Source organism: Harpia harpyja, chromosome 7 (assembly GCF_026419915.1).
Source record: "Harpia harpyja isolate bHarHar1 chromosome 7, bHarHar1 primary haplotype, whole genome shotgun sequence".
Lineage (NCBI taxonomy): Eukaryota > Metazoa > Chordata > Aves > Accipitriformes > Accipitridae > Harpia > Harpia harpyja.
Window position 1 is genome coordinate 28,003,711 of NC_068946.1, and position 15,327 is coordinate 28,019,037.

Consider the following 15,327-nt stretch of genomic DNA (forward strand, 5'->3'; position numbering starts at 1 on the left):
CCTGAATTTGTGGATTCTAAAGCTCAGTACCTATCACATGTAACAAAGAAATTAGAACAGCCCAGAGCTGGGGTATGTGATTTCTTTGGTCATTTTCTGATATGAGGTGACATCAGACTGTGTTTGAGTTGAAATTAACCTAAATTGTATTGACTGTGTAAATTTTAGGTCCAGGCTGTAATGTGGTAAGTAGGAGGGAGTTTGTGGACTATTTATGTTATTGCAGCATTGAAGAAAATCTTATTTAAGCGTTTTTACTTTAAATCTAGTAGATTTGGGAGGCATCTTGTAGCATGTAGAAGAGGAGGGTGGAGAGAGGGAGTTCCATTGAAGAGGAAGGTGTAATTTCTCATTTTTCTTACCTTGCTTACCTAGTGAACGCTGGTGAATGAAATTTTCTGTGTGCCACAAGCCATTCTGGAAGGTTATCATACAGTGCAGCTCTGTACTGAACTGTCTGTACATCTGCATCCTTAGAGTGCCAGTGCCAGGCTCACCTGAGGGGAGCGCACTAACTTCTGGTGTCCCTGTTTCTGCAGGTAAAAATGGAGATCTCCTTCCGACTACAGAAGAGGCTGAAGAACTGGAACGGGCCCTGCAGGCTGTAACTTCTCTTGAGTGCCTGAGTACCATTGGAGTACTTACACAGACAGATGGTGTGCCAGTTCAGGAGCTGTCAGATAGAGGGATAGGGGTGTTCTCTACAGGTGCTGGAGCTCCAGGAATTCAGTCCTTGAGTCGAGAGGTTAACACGGATCTGGGGGAGCTGTTGAATGGGCGTATAGTACATGATAATTTCTCCGGTCTGGAGCTGGATGAGAACTTGCTCCGTTCTGCTACCTTGTCCAACCCACCTACGCCCCTGGCAGGGCAGATCCAGGGGCAATTCTCAGCCCCAGCCAACGTCAGCCTTACTTCTGCCACTCTGATAAACCAGAGTGGCCTTGGGGAGAGAGCCTTCCCAGGACAGTTTCATGGACTTCATGATGGCAGCCATGCCTCCCAGAGGCCCCACCCTGCCCAGCTGCTGAGCAAGGCAGATGACCTGATCACCTCACGACAGCAATACAGCAGTGACCATTCACACTCCTCACCCCATGGAAGCCATTATGATAGTGAGCATGTGCCGTCTCCCTACAGTGACCATATCACATCCCCTCACACCACATCCTTTTCTGGTGATAACTTGGCAGCTACCTTCTCAGCAGAGATGCCCATGATGGCACAGCACTTGCTCCCAACTCAGCTGGATGTGCCACTTAGCGGGGTGGTCAACCCCAGAACTCACTGGGGAAATCTTCCTGTCAATCTTGGGGACCCCTCTCCGTTTAGCAACCTTCTTGGTGCAGATGGACACCTCCTGTCCACCTCCCTGTCCACACCACCTACCACCTCGCACTCAGAGACCACACAGCCTGCCTTCGCCACTGTGACCCCCAACAGCTCCAGTGTGCTTCCGGGGTTACCGCAGACCAGTTTTAGTGGCATGGGTCCTGCCTCCGCTGAACTCATGGCCTCCACCTCCCCTAAACAACAGCTCCCTCAGTTCAGCGCAGCCTTTGGGCACCAGCTGAGCTCCCACAGTGGCATCCCCAAGGACCTGCAGCCCAGCCACAGCTCCATAGCTCCTCCCACGGGCTTCGCAGTGACCGGTGCCACCGCTACCAGTACCAATAATGCATCCGCGCCCTTCACCACCTCCAACTGAGCTTGTCTGCCTGGCTCTGTGCAGGTAGATGGGGGACCTGTGTTTTCTATCTTTCCTTTTTTCCTTTTTCTTTATTTTTTTTCTGTCCTCCCTTCCCTTTTTTTTAAGAGGGGGTTGAGAAGAAAACCCCTGCTTCAGTACTGACCAGGGTTAGCCCTCTGTGAACCTTGCTGTAGCGTTCACATGTGCTTGTTATGCACCGGTGCTCATTTATTGCAGGCAGGTTCACTGTTCCCCAGTAATTCCTTAAGGATACAGCACAGTTACTGGATGTAATTGACCTTAGCAGTAAGACCTAGAAATGGGAAGATACCTCAGATTACTGATGCATGTTACTGTTTCCTAGGGTTCGGATCAGTGCTTGCCATCCCATTAGCATCTGGTAGAAGGTTTTCCAGTGGGCAGAAGTCTCTTGATTTTTTTTATTATTTTTTTTTATTTACTTTTTTCTGAAGGTAGCATCCGGCATGGAAAACTTGGCTGCACACAATTGATTTGAGAATGGTGCACTGAAGTCCTAAGTCAAGATCGTGGTTCAAGGATGAGTTTGGCAGTTTCTTAAAATAGTTTCTTGACCTCCTCAGTGTGCGTGTGTGTGTTTGGGGTGCAGGAGCAGCAGTTCCTTTTCTTCTTTTGGTGAAGAAGTGGGAGTTGTCCCCTTCCAGAACTAGTCACTGTTCTTACTGCATGCTGATTTTTGTTCCTCTATTACGATGATTTTTAATTCATTGAGCAGCAAGGGGATCAGTTGACTGGTTGCCCAGAAATCTGAAGGCTGATATGAAGTTAGCCCAGGAAAAAAAAAGAAAGAAAAACAGAAGGATTGAAATAGATTCTGAATTAGTGAAGATTCCTGTGCAGAAATTCCCTCCCTTGCTGAATTACTGTGGCCTTGCAGCATTGATGATTTGCCTTTTCAAGTGTGGCTTTGTCCAGAACTCCTTGCCTGACAGGCTGACAGGTATTTCCCAGCTGAAACTGGAAGAATTTGATTGGTATTCTGCCCATCCACACAAGTCTAGGTCAGACCCTTTGGTAAGTTTCAAATGGACACATTTCTCAAATTATGTCTAGCTACTTTTTTGGATAGTTCCCCCCCCCCCCCCCCCCCCCAGGAGCCATACAGGTTTTTTTGACACTTGTAGGGTTTGATGCTCTTTATGGGAAGCTGAATGTATGTAAGAAACTAGCAGGTACCTATCAGCAGTCATGGCTAACCAAAAGAGAAATCGCTAAAGCAAAAGAGAGAGGTGAGAATTCCTTCTGTCTGCAGGACAGTTTTGCTTTTACTGCCCCCCTGCTAAAGATAGTATTCAGACTCTTCAGTAGTAATTTCAGTTCTTGAAAAAGGAGTCCGCTAGCTTTTAGATTTTTTTTTTTAAATGTTTTTTAATCCAAGAGAGAACAGCAGCAGAAATTCTGAGGTGTTTACTTGCATCTCTTTATCAGGAAGGGAAAAAAGGAACTTGCTTGTGACTTTATAGGGCTCAAACTTGCTACTGTACTCTGACTTTGACTGTAAAAGTAGCTCCCACTTGTTATAACAAGTCTCTACTCTTCTTGGTTTGTTTCTGAGATGCACATGAGAGAGAATAGAAAATCCCACATTTCAGTCTCTTACTGTAGAAGACAGATTTCATTCTACCTTATAGTAAAATGTCCTACCTGCATGTATTCTAGTCTAATTCAGGAAATTAAGAGATACCAAGCACATGTAATAGGGAGGCCTAATAAATTGTTTGAGCAAGGGATCATTGAACGAAGTTTAGTTGCTATAGAAATTTATTTTATTAGCAGTCAGGCCCACACCAAAATCTCTGACCCAAACCTCTGCTTCCATCTTGCTAAGGAACCGAATTTAAATGGGATAGGTCTTGTGTCTTCTTACTATCGTAGCAATCATACTATCCCTCTTTTCTTGAAAGATTTGTCCTCCTTAAATATAAAGGAGTATGGATGATGCATATGTCCTTTTCTGAAATTGCAAGTGTATGTGGGTGGAGGAAACAAAAATTATTTTCATGCTTCTGTTGTTATGAAGTCCTTATTTCATACTTGGTAAAATAGATCTTAATAATATAAGCCGAATATTTTTAAGTGGTGATTTACATATGTTTGTAACATTTAAATGTTTTTAAATCATGTAAAAAGTTGAATTGAAGCCTATGAAATCCTGCTTGTGATTGTCCTGCTGATTGAGGAATGCCCAGTGGTATTGTGAAATGAGGCAAATCTGACAAGGCATTTATTTATTTTTGTATTATGTTCCCCATACTTTGTTGAGGAGACAACTGTTTGATTTGCAAATGATTTTTGTTGTGTCCATATACCTTCTTCATTGTGTTTGGATGACTGGCTGAAAAAGAGTGGAGAACTAGTATACCAAATGGTTAATTCTTTAATCTGCTTGTGTATTCATGTCATTTTAGAGGATGTTAATTTCTATAAATTGGTTTCAGGACTTTGGTCTTGAAATCATTCTTGTGCCCATCAAACTTTTTAATGAAGCTGCGGCTACTGCAGAGTATGTTTGCCCCACATCACATTTCTCTTTCTTAGCAAATGCCAGGGGGGAAGGGAAGAGAGGAACTGAGAGCCAAGTTCTGCTTGGTCAAGTTGGTATAAATTACAGAGGAGCTTTTTAGTCTAAGGTCACTGTGAGTTTGTACTGTTCTAACTCAGAACAGAACCCAGCTCCTAATCTCAGCATTGATTTAGACAGGGAATTTCAAAACCTGTCAAAGCTATGCAGGTCCATAATTCCCATTTGAAATCAATGGTCGTTATGTACCTGCATTCCTTTAAGGCAGCCTAGGATATCAACTCTCTTCCCCCACTTAAACTTCAATCTTTGTATATCCCTTGATGACTCTTCCCTGAAAAGTGACTACGTAACATTTTTCAATGAGCAAACTAAGTTTGCAATAAAGCTGCACTTTTAAAAATAAACTTCAGTTTGTATACATTTGAAATAGGAATCCCTCTGTCCTGTCTGACACAGAGTTCTGAAATGGGTCACCACTCTTGCCTTTTCCTGGTTCACCTCCTGTTCTTTCACTGCCGCCGATTTCATGGTTACAGTCTACCAAGCAGTTACGGGTCTTGGTCTTAGCTTTACAAGGTGGATCATTCCAGGTGGGCTTCTACACCCACACAACCTGTTGACTTCAGTGAATTGGTGTCTTACTGTTGGATGTGAGAGATCCAGTTTGAGAGGTATGTGCAGCCAGAGATGTTTCACACCTCTTCTTCTGGGAAATACTGCAGGTCTGGTTAAGATAGTCCTCGAGGCTGTTATTTATGTTGTTCCCAAGTAGAATCCATGCTCTCTCGCAAAGGTTTTTGAGTATCATCTCCTCGTATAGCAATTAGCACTCTATCACCCTTTCGCCAAAGAGCCAGTGTAGCAATTTCAGTCCATTGATTTGAGATGGTCGATACCTGTCGTGCCCTTTACATGTTAACAAATGAAATAAAGCTAGTTGAACCTAAATGTTAATTTCTTTACACAAGATTTGAGTTTTAAAGAATTGGAAAAAAAAATTAGACTTAGAATAGAATACCAGTAACTTCGTTTTTGGTAATAATAGCACCTCAATTAGTCTTTCTACAAAAGTACTTAACACAAGATGAACTTTGACAGTGTACAGAGGCTCATCAGGAGCAGCCTTGTGCTGGCATTGTGGGTAAGGCATTCTGTAAGACATGCTTTGATGTTTCCTTTCACTTGGGAAGACTTTATGCCAACTTTGAGAGGAGCCATATGCACTTAGATATCTCAAGGTTGATTTGTTCTTTGGCCTCATAATTACTATGATATAGGAAGATGTATGTATGATGCAAGAAGATGGAAAAGATGCCGCCTTTTGTCTCCTCCTGTCTTCCAGTTCCTCCAGGTTCTTGCTTAGTTCCCTTCTCGTTAGTAACATGCTTCTCTTTATGGTTGGGCATAAAGGCTTTAAATCGATAATGCTGAGAGGTAGCACAGTTGCAGGTCTGCCTCAGGCACTGCGGAGAAGATAGCAACAGCTAGATTTCCAACTTCATTCAGCAGGTTAGTGAAATGAGGATTTGCAGTTCTCATTTGGAAGGCATTGGAAAGCCCCGAGAAGCTTATCACCTGCTAGGCAAAAATCAGAGATGGTATTGGAAGTACAAATGCAAGGAAAAAAATGTTAAAGGAGAGTCATCCATAATAGCAAAGAGAAGCCAAGGGAAGTGGCGCTTTTTAAAAAATTTTTTAAAAATTGTATTTTTGAGGGAGATGGATATTGAAAAATAGGGAAGTTCTGTTGTGAGCTCTTAGGCACAGTGTGATGCCACTGGCTTCAGGGGCGTGGCCAAGGCAAAGGGCCTAGGATTGAACCTGCAAACCAGTAGCCAAATTCAATTTGAAGCTTCATTTTGCTGTAGCTGCATGTAAATGCAGTCTGGGATTGCATCTGCTTGCCAGGAAAGAAGAGTCTCATGAAGGAGTACAATAAACAGTGGACAGGTGGTCTTACCTGAGAAGCTGGCCCTGGTGGTTACATACAGGTGTTGTTAGTCTGCTTCTGGGTTCTAGCTCCTCCCTGAGCTCCTGCAGCATCGTGGCTGCTGCATTTCCCTGTAGGCATGGGCAAGGCTCCAGGGGTATTTCTCTCTGTCTCTTTGCTGCGGTGAGCCGAGTCCACTGGTTAATTCTCCAACAGTATGAGCCTTTGGGCAGGGAGGAGGGAAAATTTTTTAGAAGAGCCAGCTACCTGCAGTTGAATCTTTCAAGAGTAGTAGGGTTCAGGGAAGGTGGTAGGAGATGCTTTCAGCAGACAAACAATAGAAAACTTTCCTGCAGTGATTGTCTGCAGTGAGGTGTTTGTATGGGTGTCTGGGTAGCTTCCCTGGTGGGTTGTTTACTTTTGCTTTTGTATTTTTACCATTACATGTGAAGGAGTCTCCTGTGCAGGCCTGTTGCAAGGTCCAGTGGTGGTGGAAATATTAATGGAAGGAATAGTTTTGGGTTAATGTGCTGACCAGATCTTTAAGTCTTTCTGATCTTCTTGCTGATCTTCTGGGTCACATTTCATGATAAGGTCTTGTGGGCTGTTTCACGTACCTCCTTTATTTCCTTTCTCTCTACATTTTTCATCATTCTTTCCTTTATTCTCCTATTCTCAGATACTTATCCAATGTAAGTAGTGCCAACCGGTAAGTCTTCGGTGGTCCTGGGCAAATCTGACTGTAAAATGAAAAGGAGGAGAGATTCCTGCAATTCATAACATACATTTTTGGATGCTAGAATGACAGTGCAATAGATCAAAGTATCTCTCAGATCAGTGAGTAAGATGATGTTTCACAACACGCTGATATGTCACGAACTAGATGCTGAAGGTACAACATTGATCATGGGAGTGCACAGGCTAGCAGTGAATGTGGAGGCATTTTTAACAAGAGTTTACCTTCTCACAATCTCCTCTTCTTTTGAGAAGTGCATCAGTAGAAAGTCATGAAGAAAAATTTAAATTATTCTTTTTAGTACCCACAAGCCCAAATAAAAGTAAGGAATATTGGTGGAAAAATCTACATTTGTTTTTACTAAACTTAAACTTGGACTTTAGGAGAGGTCTGGTCATGAGAGACCTTAGCTCTATCAGGTAAAGTTTTGGTTTTGTCTTTAAAACTAGACAAAACCACTGTTATTGGGGAAAAAAAAGTTTTGTGCACGAGAAGGAGTTACGAAAGATGTGTCTTGGAACAACTTTCTCACTCATGTCTTCAGCCTTTTTTTTTAAAAAAAACAGTAGTGACTGTTTTAGGAGCTTTTCCCTTTGCTGTTCTGCTGCTTCTCATGGTTGTTGGGTTCTTTGCTTTCCCCTGTTTTATTCTGCTTTCATTTACTCCTTCTCTGGCTACTGTGGAATAAGGTAGCAGAAGCATGAAAGTAGAAGGTGGGCTTAGCTGTAGATTGACAGCAATAGTTGGCGAAGGCTTTCTTTTCCTGTCTTCTTGAAGTAAGTGTTGGCACCTTTTCAGTCTACTCTGGCTCGTAGAATTCGGTTTGGAAGTGAACAGGATGAAACTTGGGCTTTTGACCTTAAAACTGTACTTACTCGATGTAGAAAAATGCATTCTTCCTACTCCTTCCCCTTGCTAGTCCCCCAAACACACACACAGTGAGATGTCCAGCGTACCCGTGTATCGACCACATACACGTGTTGAACTTGGTCCAGTAATGCTAATGTTTTACCTGCTTTCTGTCATCGTCAGCCAGTGCCCACAGAGGTAAACTCTGGATAGGTAACATTCCCAGATACCCTCTGGAAAACTTTAACTTTGGTGCAGATTGCTCTGATATAGCTAACTGCAATGGCGTTGGCTTCCACCTTGGAGTGGACAGATTTACCCTGAAATAACTCTCCAACCTGCGTCTTAAACAGTGTAGTTTGTTCCGGTGCAAATAGATTCATTCTGAAGTGATAGACAGTTCAATTCTCATGCAAAATAGCTACATCCTACCAGAAGGGGTTGAACCAGTTTCTCTGAACAGTGATGACCTTCACTGTACAGTTTTGGGTATGTCTCAGGGATTCCTTGTGGAAATAAGGGCAGTTAACAAAAAAAAAAAAAGTAAATAGTTTTAAAAGTAAATAATAATTTAAGGTAGAGCGTCACCTAAGTGAGAGCGCAAGAAGGAGAATTCTTTGTTCAGTTTTATAGTCCATGGTGTCTGGCTTAGGGACTCTTTCTCTTCTCGGGGCTTTCATCTCAAGTTCAACATACAGAATCTTTTTCATCACGCTCAGCTTTAAACTTTTTATTTAAAGATACCCTTCCCCAATGAGCTTTCAGAATACTTATTGTAGATTTTAAGAGAAATGGTATATTAATTTATGCTATTAACATCACCTCATAAATTATAAGTTTTATACTAAAGCTGTATTGAGTGTAATGAATTATGTTGCATATGTGTTTTTAATAGCTATAAAATTATATACAAGCTTTTTTGGAAAAACAAACTAGTGAAGCACCTTTTTACACTGGATCTTTGCCGTGTCAAGGTGTACAGCTATTCTTTGCTACCTTGCAGATATCTATATCTATATATAGATATATATATATAAATAAAATAAAATGGTATCCTGTATCAACAAGCATAGAACTCTTTTTAACCCTTATATTACTGTTCCTATAACTCTTTTTAAATTTTATTTTGAGTGTTACATTCTGCAATAATTTATCCGTGGTTTGTACCTATGATTAGAAATTTAGTTACAGGGTAAATAGATCAAATTAAAAAAATCCAACTATTGTAGCTGGAAGTTGTGAACCAAGTTTGTAAGACCTTTTCTTTTTTTTAATGTATTTATTTCCAGTTAGCTCTGTGAGTTGGAATTTGAAAAGTCAGAACATTAGGAATCTACAGTGTCTTATTCAGGAATTTTTCCCCTCCTTTCCTCACAAAGGAATTCCCACTGTGACTTATAAATAGAATTAGACTGCTTGTGTGCATGTATGTATTATATATACACACAAAAAATATGCATTGGGGGGGATGTATGTGCGATATGAATGTGTATATTGTATGTAGGTCATAGTTTTGTAAAGAGAAAAGTAGTCGAGAGGTGATGGAATGTATTGTAGAAATGTGATTATTTAGTAGGGGGTTGTTATGTCCTCACTGTTGTATAAATAACTGAAACTCTCTACTACATAATCTTCTGTTATAAGGCTAACTCTGATATCATGTCAATTTTACTGTTTTTTAAATGAGTTGCATTGAGCCCTGTTTAAAATGCCATGAAATACCAAGCTCCCAAAGACAGCCTTTAAATAAAACAAATAGGGGAGGAGGAGAGCTGGGAGAAATGAGTGATGTTTTTCAGGAGAAACTGAGATGGGAAGGTTTGCATTCGGTGGAATGGGGAGGCATGGGAATTGCTGTGTCTTTGCAAATTAATACCCGAATCTCCTATGGTCTGACTTGGAAAATGTTGTCAGTCAGTGTACTTGTGTTTTCAAATTAGGTTGTAAGGGCGCTGTTTGTGGAGTGACTGTCTTCAAAGTAGAGTTTTTCTTTCCTTCCTTTGCATATATTAATTTTGCCCCAGATCTGCTGTTGTGGGATTGCAGAACAAAATACACTTTCAGTCCAGGGAGTTTCACTTGTGCTGTGAAATTCTGAATTTAATTATGGCCACTTAACTTTTTTTTTTTTCCATAATTGGAGAAGGAAGATATCTTTATGGGAGTTCTCACTTGAAATTGTGAGAAGTCAGAAACATTCTTTCAGATTGGCTTACTCTTCATACTGTTCTATTTAGGCTGGAGAAAGTAACCTAATTGTTATTTATTCATACAGTATCACTTTTAATGATGATGATCCTGGTGACTTTAAAAATCTGTTGAGAAAAACAGAGCTTCCAGTATTGCACAGACATTTGAATTTTTTGAAGGCTTTTTTTAAGCAGTTGCAAATCAAAACTTAATTTTCAAAAATTTGTTTTTATATCCCCCTCCCTATCAGTGTGTTGATACCCTCCAGGCATCTCTTCCCCTTTCCCCCTCCCCACAGTTTGTTTCTGGCACATATGCATACAACTGAAAGGGCAGGGAGGTGGAAGTTGTCAGAGGCCTTTCCTTCTGCTTATTTGGTGGTAATGGGAGCTAGCAGCATAAATCTTTATGCCTTTATGGGGAAGAATAAACCCATTTTTGTGTATACCTGTACAGAGAGATATATCTGTATATGAGATGTTGGTAGCACTTTGCTGAATGTGGACTTGCCCTCATGATGTACAATAAATATGTATGGATGCAATCAACCTAAATCTATATATACATGCATACAGATGTATAGATGGAATATACGTTGTATCACACACATGTACATTAGTTGTAACATGAGTAAGTGTGTGAGCTGAAGAGAGAGACTATCCACGTAACATATGTGTAACAGGTAAGCACTTGTGCCGAACAAGGTTGTTCTAATTCTTTTGAGGGATTTGGATTATGTCAGTGACTGATCTGAGCTTGGTCACCATTGACTTGTGTTACCTCAGCCCTCGCAGTGGAGTTCCCTTGGTACGTTTCTGCTTTTGTTTATTCTATACTAGGCCTCTTGCAATGCCGACCTCTTCTGCTTCTCTGCTCCCTTGCCTCCATTCCAGCTCCTCCTTACCCCTGCATCTCTACAGTTTCTCTTGCTAGCAGCAATCAGCTTTAATGGCCCAATCCAGCTCTGCTTAGGCAATAGGGAAATTGTCTTGGTGACTGTAGTGGCAGCTGAATTGGGCCCTGAGCACTTGCTTGAACATGCAGAATTTCCCAGCTATTCAATTGTGCTCCAGTACGACTGTGATTGATTTGCAGATGACCACAAACTTTTCTTAGAACCTGATGCAAAGCTTCCTAGCATATCCAATGGTTAACCCAGCATCGTATTTGAGAGCTAAATGTTCAAAAAGAGAAAAATGCACCCCCCAAAAATTGTCTTCAATTTTCAGCCCCAGGGAGAAAAAGGGAGTTTGGTTTGTGTTTCCTGTAACGCAGGCAGTAAGCTAAGCAGAAGGCAGCCCTGTGCTCTGTTCTGAGCAGTGGGGTTGTCATCAAACATATCAAGAGAAACACAGCTTGTTATATTTTACCATTAAACAGATTTTAAAACGAGCTACAGAGTTGACCATTAACATGCTAGCACTTTGCATCTGTGTATTGAATGATCTTGCTTATGCAAGTAAATTGTGGGTTTAAGTATTCTATTTTCTGTTTTCTGACTAAATGGAGCTTTTATATCCTTTTAGCAGAAAGCAGCTGTCAGAAACCTGCTCAGTCACATTTAAGCACTGTTGAAACTCCTGGCTAACTTGGGCTTCAGTTTCAATGGAGAATGCTGCTCCAGTTCTGTCCTAGAGCTGTACTGCATTCCATGTTCTCAGTATGGATATGGCATGATTTTTCTTGGCCGCAATTCAGCCATGGAATTTTGTCTTCCTTGCATTTCTATTAGAAAAAGGTAACTGGTGTCCTGTTCCATCTGAGCTTTCATGCAATCATACACGACGATTTCTATAATACATATGTTTGGGCGTGTGTATGGGTATGTCTGTGTACTGTGTGTGTATAATACATATTTATATGCACACATATATTACGCTGTTTCAGTTCATGTATGTGGAGAATGTACCTGTTGGTTCTCTCCTGATTATATACTCATGCATACGTATATTAATATGTATATAGAGTGTAGATGTCCTGCATATACATGTGTATATGTTATGAACCTTGGTTGGCAATTTTTTCTCACTTTTTGCAAATTGCTGTCCCTTATGACATATTTTCACTGAAGCTGCATTATATAGAAGAAATGGAGAAATGTGTTATCAAAGTTTTATTTTAAAAAGGAGACTCTTAATTATCTAAAGCCATTTGTAATTGTCTTGAATTTTTACTAGAAGGGTTGTTATTTAAAAAAAAAAAGAAAAGAAAAAAAAAAGAAAAAGAGAAAACAAAAAACCAAAAGCAAGCAGACAAGCCCTTACTCCCGCCTTCACTTAGATGGACATACGAAAGAAATGGAAACACAAGTTCCTGAGTATTTATTTCCTTCAGGGGTTTCTGAGGCGTATGGTAATCACATTCTGCCCCATCCCCCCTTTTGTCCAATTATAATTAATGATTCATGGTTTCTTTTACACAGCTTTTTCCCTCATTACTTTACTTTTGTAAATCATTGTTCACCTCCTACATTCAATAGTACTGACATCACTAAGGAGATTTCATGTCCTTCTGTCCTTTTCAGGAGAAATACCAGTGCATCGCTATTGTGTTACATTTTAACATACTTTGTGGAGGATGGATGTTTTTATTGAAGATATCTGTAACAAGTCTTTAACTTATTTAATGTGAGAAGCCTTCATTGGAATCTATCGTTTGTTTCCCACGAGTTTCTGCAACTGTTTTCTCACCAAGATATTAAGCAGTTCCCTTATTTGATGCCTGAGGTTTTAGGGTTTGGGTTTATTGTTGTGGGTTTGGTTTTTGGTTTTTTTCTCTCCAATTCCCCAAAATGTTTACCTGCAAGTGGAGCAAAACAGATGTCAGAATCTCAACCAATATCCTTTTTGCAGTTAAGGTTAAATATCTTTATCCTAGATTTAATAAAAGAGAAGGTGGCAAATGGACAATCTGAAGTGCTTAGAGGGAATGCTCACTCTTTAAGGCTGTCTCAGAGAAGTTTGTGTTTGGTGTCATTTTAAAGGTAGCTTGATCACGCTTTGATATCAGAAACAGCCTTGTAACAAAGAGCCTCGTACAGTTGTTTGGCCACTAGAGTTTAAAATGTAAACAAGTTGCAGTGGGAAAGCAAAGGTGAGGCAGAGTATTTTGAACCAGTGAATTGTAGCTTGCAAACGTACCTGATTTTGAAGTAACTGCATGGTAGCAAGGATTAGCAGTCTCTTACACCCCTTCCTTCTTCCCTCTCATCCCTGACACGTGTTCAGCATACCGTACATTGGGAAAAATAAACAACTTGCTCCAGCAAGCTAAATCCACTTAATGACTGCTTAAAGGGAACATACAAACTTGCATTGCTGCATCCCGTCTCATGATATTAGCTGGAAGACTAGCTAATACGCACAAAAAGCCCAGTCCAGGTTGCTTCTGCGGATGCGTCGCTTTTGGAGAGTGCGGTGCATGGGGATGCCAGAGAAGAAGGGTCGCTTCCTACGGGGTCCCCGGCAGCGATAGCAACTCACACTACTGCTTCTAGTGCTGGAGGCTCACGGACAGCATTCCAGGGGCGGGTAGGAAAGCTCGTGTTTGTACTTTCCCTTTAAATAGGAAAGGTTGGCTCACATGTTCCTCATACTTCTCAATGAATGTACTGTATTAACATTTAAAAAAAAAAAATCAATGAAATGATAATAGATTGGTCTCCTTTTGTTATCTGGTCCTTGTTTAATTTGTTTAAGGGTTTTTGTATACAAAAGTTTACATTTTTATGTATATTTTTCTTGTGTAAAAACTGATGTAATATGTGTATAAAACACTGTATGTATTATCTGTATATAGTGTGACAAAATGATTTTCTTTCTTTCTTTTGGATGTATTAATAAATCTTGCTGTGAAGTAGCCGTGTTTACTATGATGAAAACCCTCTTCTCCAAGCCATTTTGCTACGTCAGAGATGTATGAATATTGCCCAGGCTGAAATCTAATCCGTAAAGTCATTTCGTTTTTCTTTTAAAACATATCCTAAGTACAGTTATTAAACTGTCCTTTGCTTAGATAGCTGTAGAGTCTGATTCTGCTCTTGCTTATTCTCTATTGCTTTCTAATGACATTTAGCTAATTAGTTTTGCAAACAAGCTGGGGTCTTCAATCTCAGTCCTGATTCTAATTATAGTGCTTTCTAGCTCTGGATCACTGGCCTGGAGACCACATCCTCTTCATCTTGTTTTCTGGTTTGAGTTTGCAGAACTGTACTTGAAATATAATTTAAGGAGTATAGAATAGAATTTTGTCTTACATGTTGTTATGTTTGCTGAGATTTAAAAAATACATACCTGCTTCATCACCGAAACTGGTAAGTTGGAGTTTGGCGTTATTTTGAAGATTAGCATGTGGATGAGAAATGATGGTTGCTGAGGTGCTGCGGGGCTCCGGTCAGCTCTTGGGCAGGATTGCGAGGCCAGGGCATGCATGTGGTAACTACCTGGATTGGTCAGACGCTAGGAATCACCACTGCCTTGTTCGGACGCAGACAGTATGCACACTGGGGAAAAGCTGCCATTCCTGCCACCTTGCTGCAGCTGGTGCGAACTAGCCTGCCTTGGCTGGCACTAACCTTCCAGTGCCAGGTTTGCTCTCTGAGAGCGGCCTTTCCACAGTAGCTTGAAGGATGTCCTCTCTTTAGTCAGAACTATGCCTTGGACACCTTGCAGTAAATAGATGGCTGCTGCACCTTCCTCTCACCATTTGTTTTGTGAAGTCTTCCCCTTTGCTTTCTGACAGGAGGGTGTGTGCTTCAACTGGTGTTTGCTCCATCTCCAGTGTGTTTGAGGTTGTGACTTGCAAGGGAAAAGCAGTCGTGTCCTAGGTGAGACCGTCTTCCAGGTTCTGTTTTTCATAAGCAGGCTCAGTTAATACTGCCCTGATCATCAGAGTAACCATCAGCAGAGATTGATGAGAAGGGAATTCAGTAATTTGACTTCTTTTTAATGAACAGTGGCCCAGCCATTCTAGACAGTGTAATTAGAGCAGCATTTCACAGTGCCTGGTTGCAATTCAGGCCGAGGGGTAGGCGGTGTCAGTGAATAATGTAGTCTTCCATGCTAACATGCGCTGCAAAGGTTTCGTGGCAAAGGACGAAACTGGTTTGTGTGTTAATACCTTGCCTTCCTGAGAGATGGGAGTACACTGAAAGTGCCACCTCCAGACATCTGTCAAGACAGAGTGATGACAGAAAAGGTCAGACACTTAAAGTAAACAAAAGGACAGTGCAGCAGCATAAGTTCAGTGCAATATGACTGGAGAAAATCTACCCCAAGCTTGTCCCTTCTAGGGAGTTTTCAAGGTTATGGGCCTGAGGCATTTGGACACTATAGGGGTAATAGTGATGAGGTAGTTGTCGGCTGTTGTTG

At 41.0% G+C, this 15,327-nt stretch overlaps 1 protein-coding gene across 2 annotated transcripts in view; it reads left to right on the forward strand.

Moving 5' to 3' along the window:
- Positions 1 to 14,267, forward strand: part of INO80D (INO80 complex subunit D) — a 46,421-nt gene extending 32,154 nt beyond the window's left edge. The window contains exons 11-12 of one of the 2 annotated variants that reach the window (XM_052792689.1): positions 540 to 1,732; positions 2,164 to 14,267. In XM_052792689.1, the coding sequence (XP_052648649.1) occupies positions 540 to 1,708 (1,169 nt within the window). In that variant the 3' untranslated portion in view covers positions 1,709 to 1,732; positions 2,164 to 14,267. Of the gene's footprint in view, positions 1 to 539 lie in introns of both variants that reach the window. The other variant, XM_052792688.1, reaches the window with a different exon arrangement.
- The last annotated feature ends 1,060 nt before the right edge of the window (positions 14,268 to 15,327 follow it).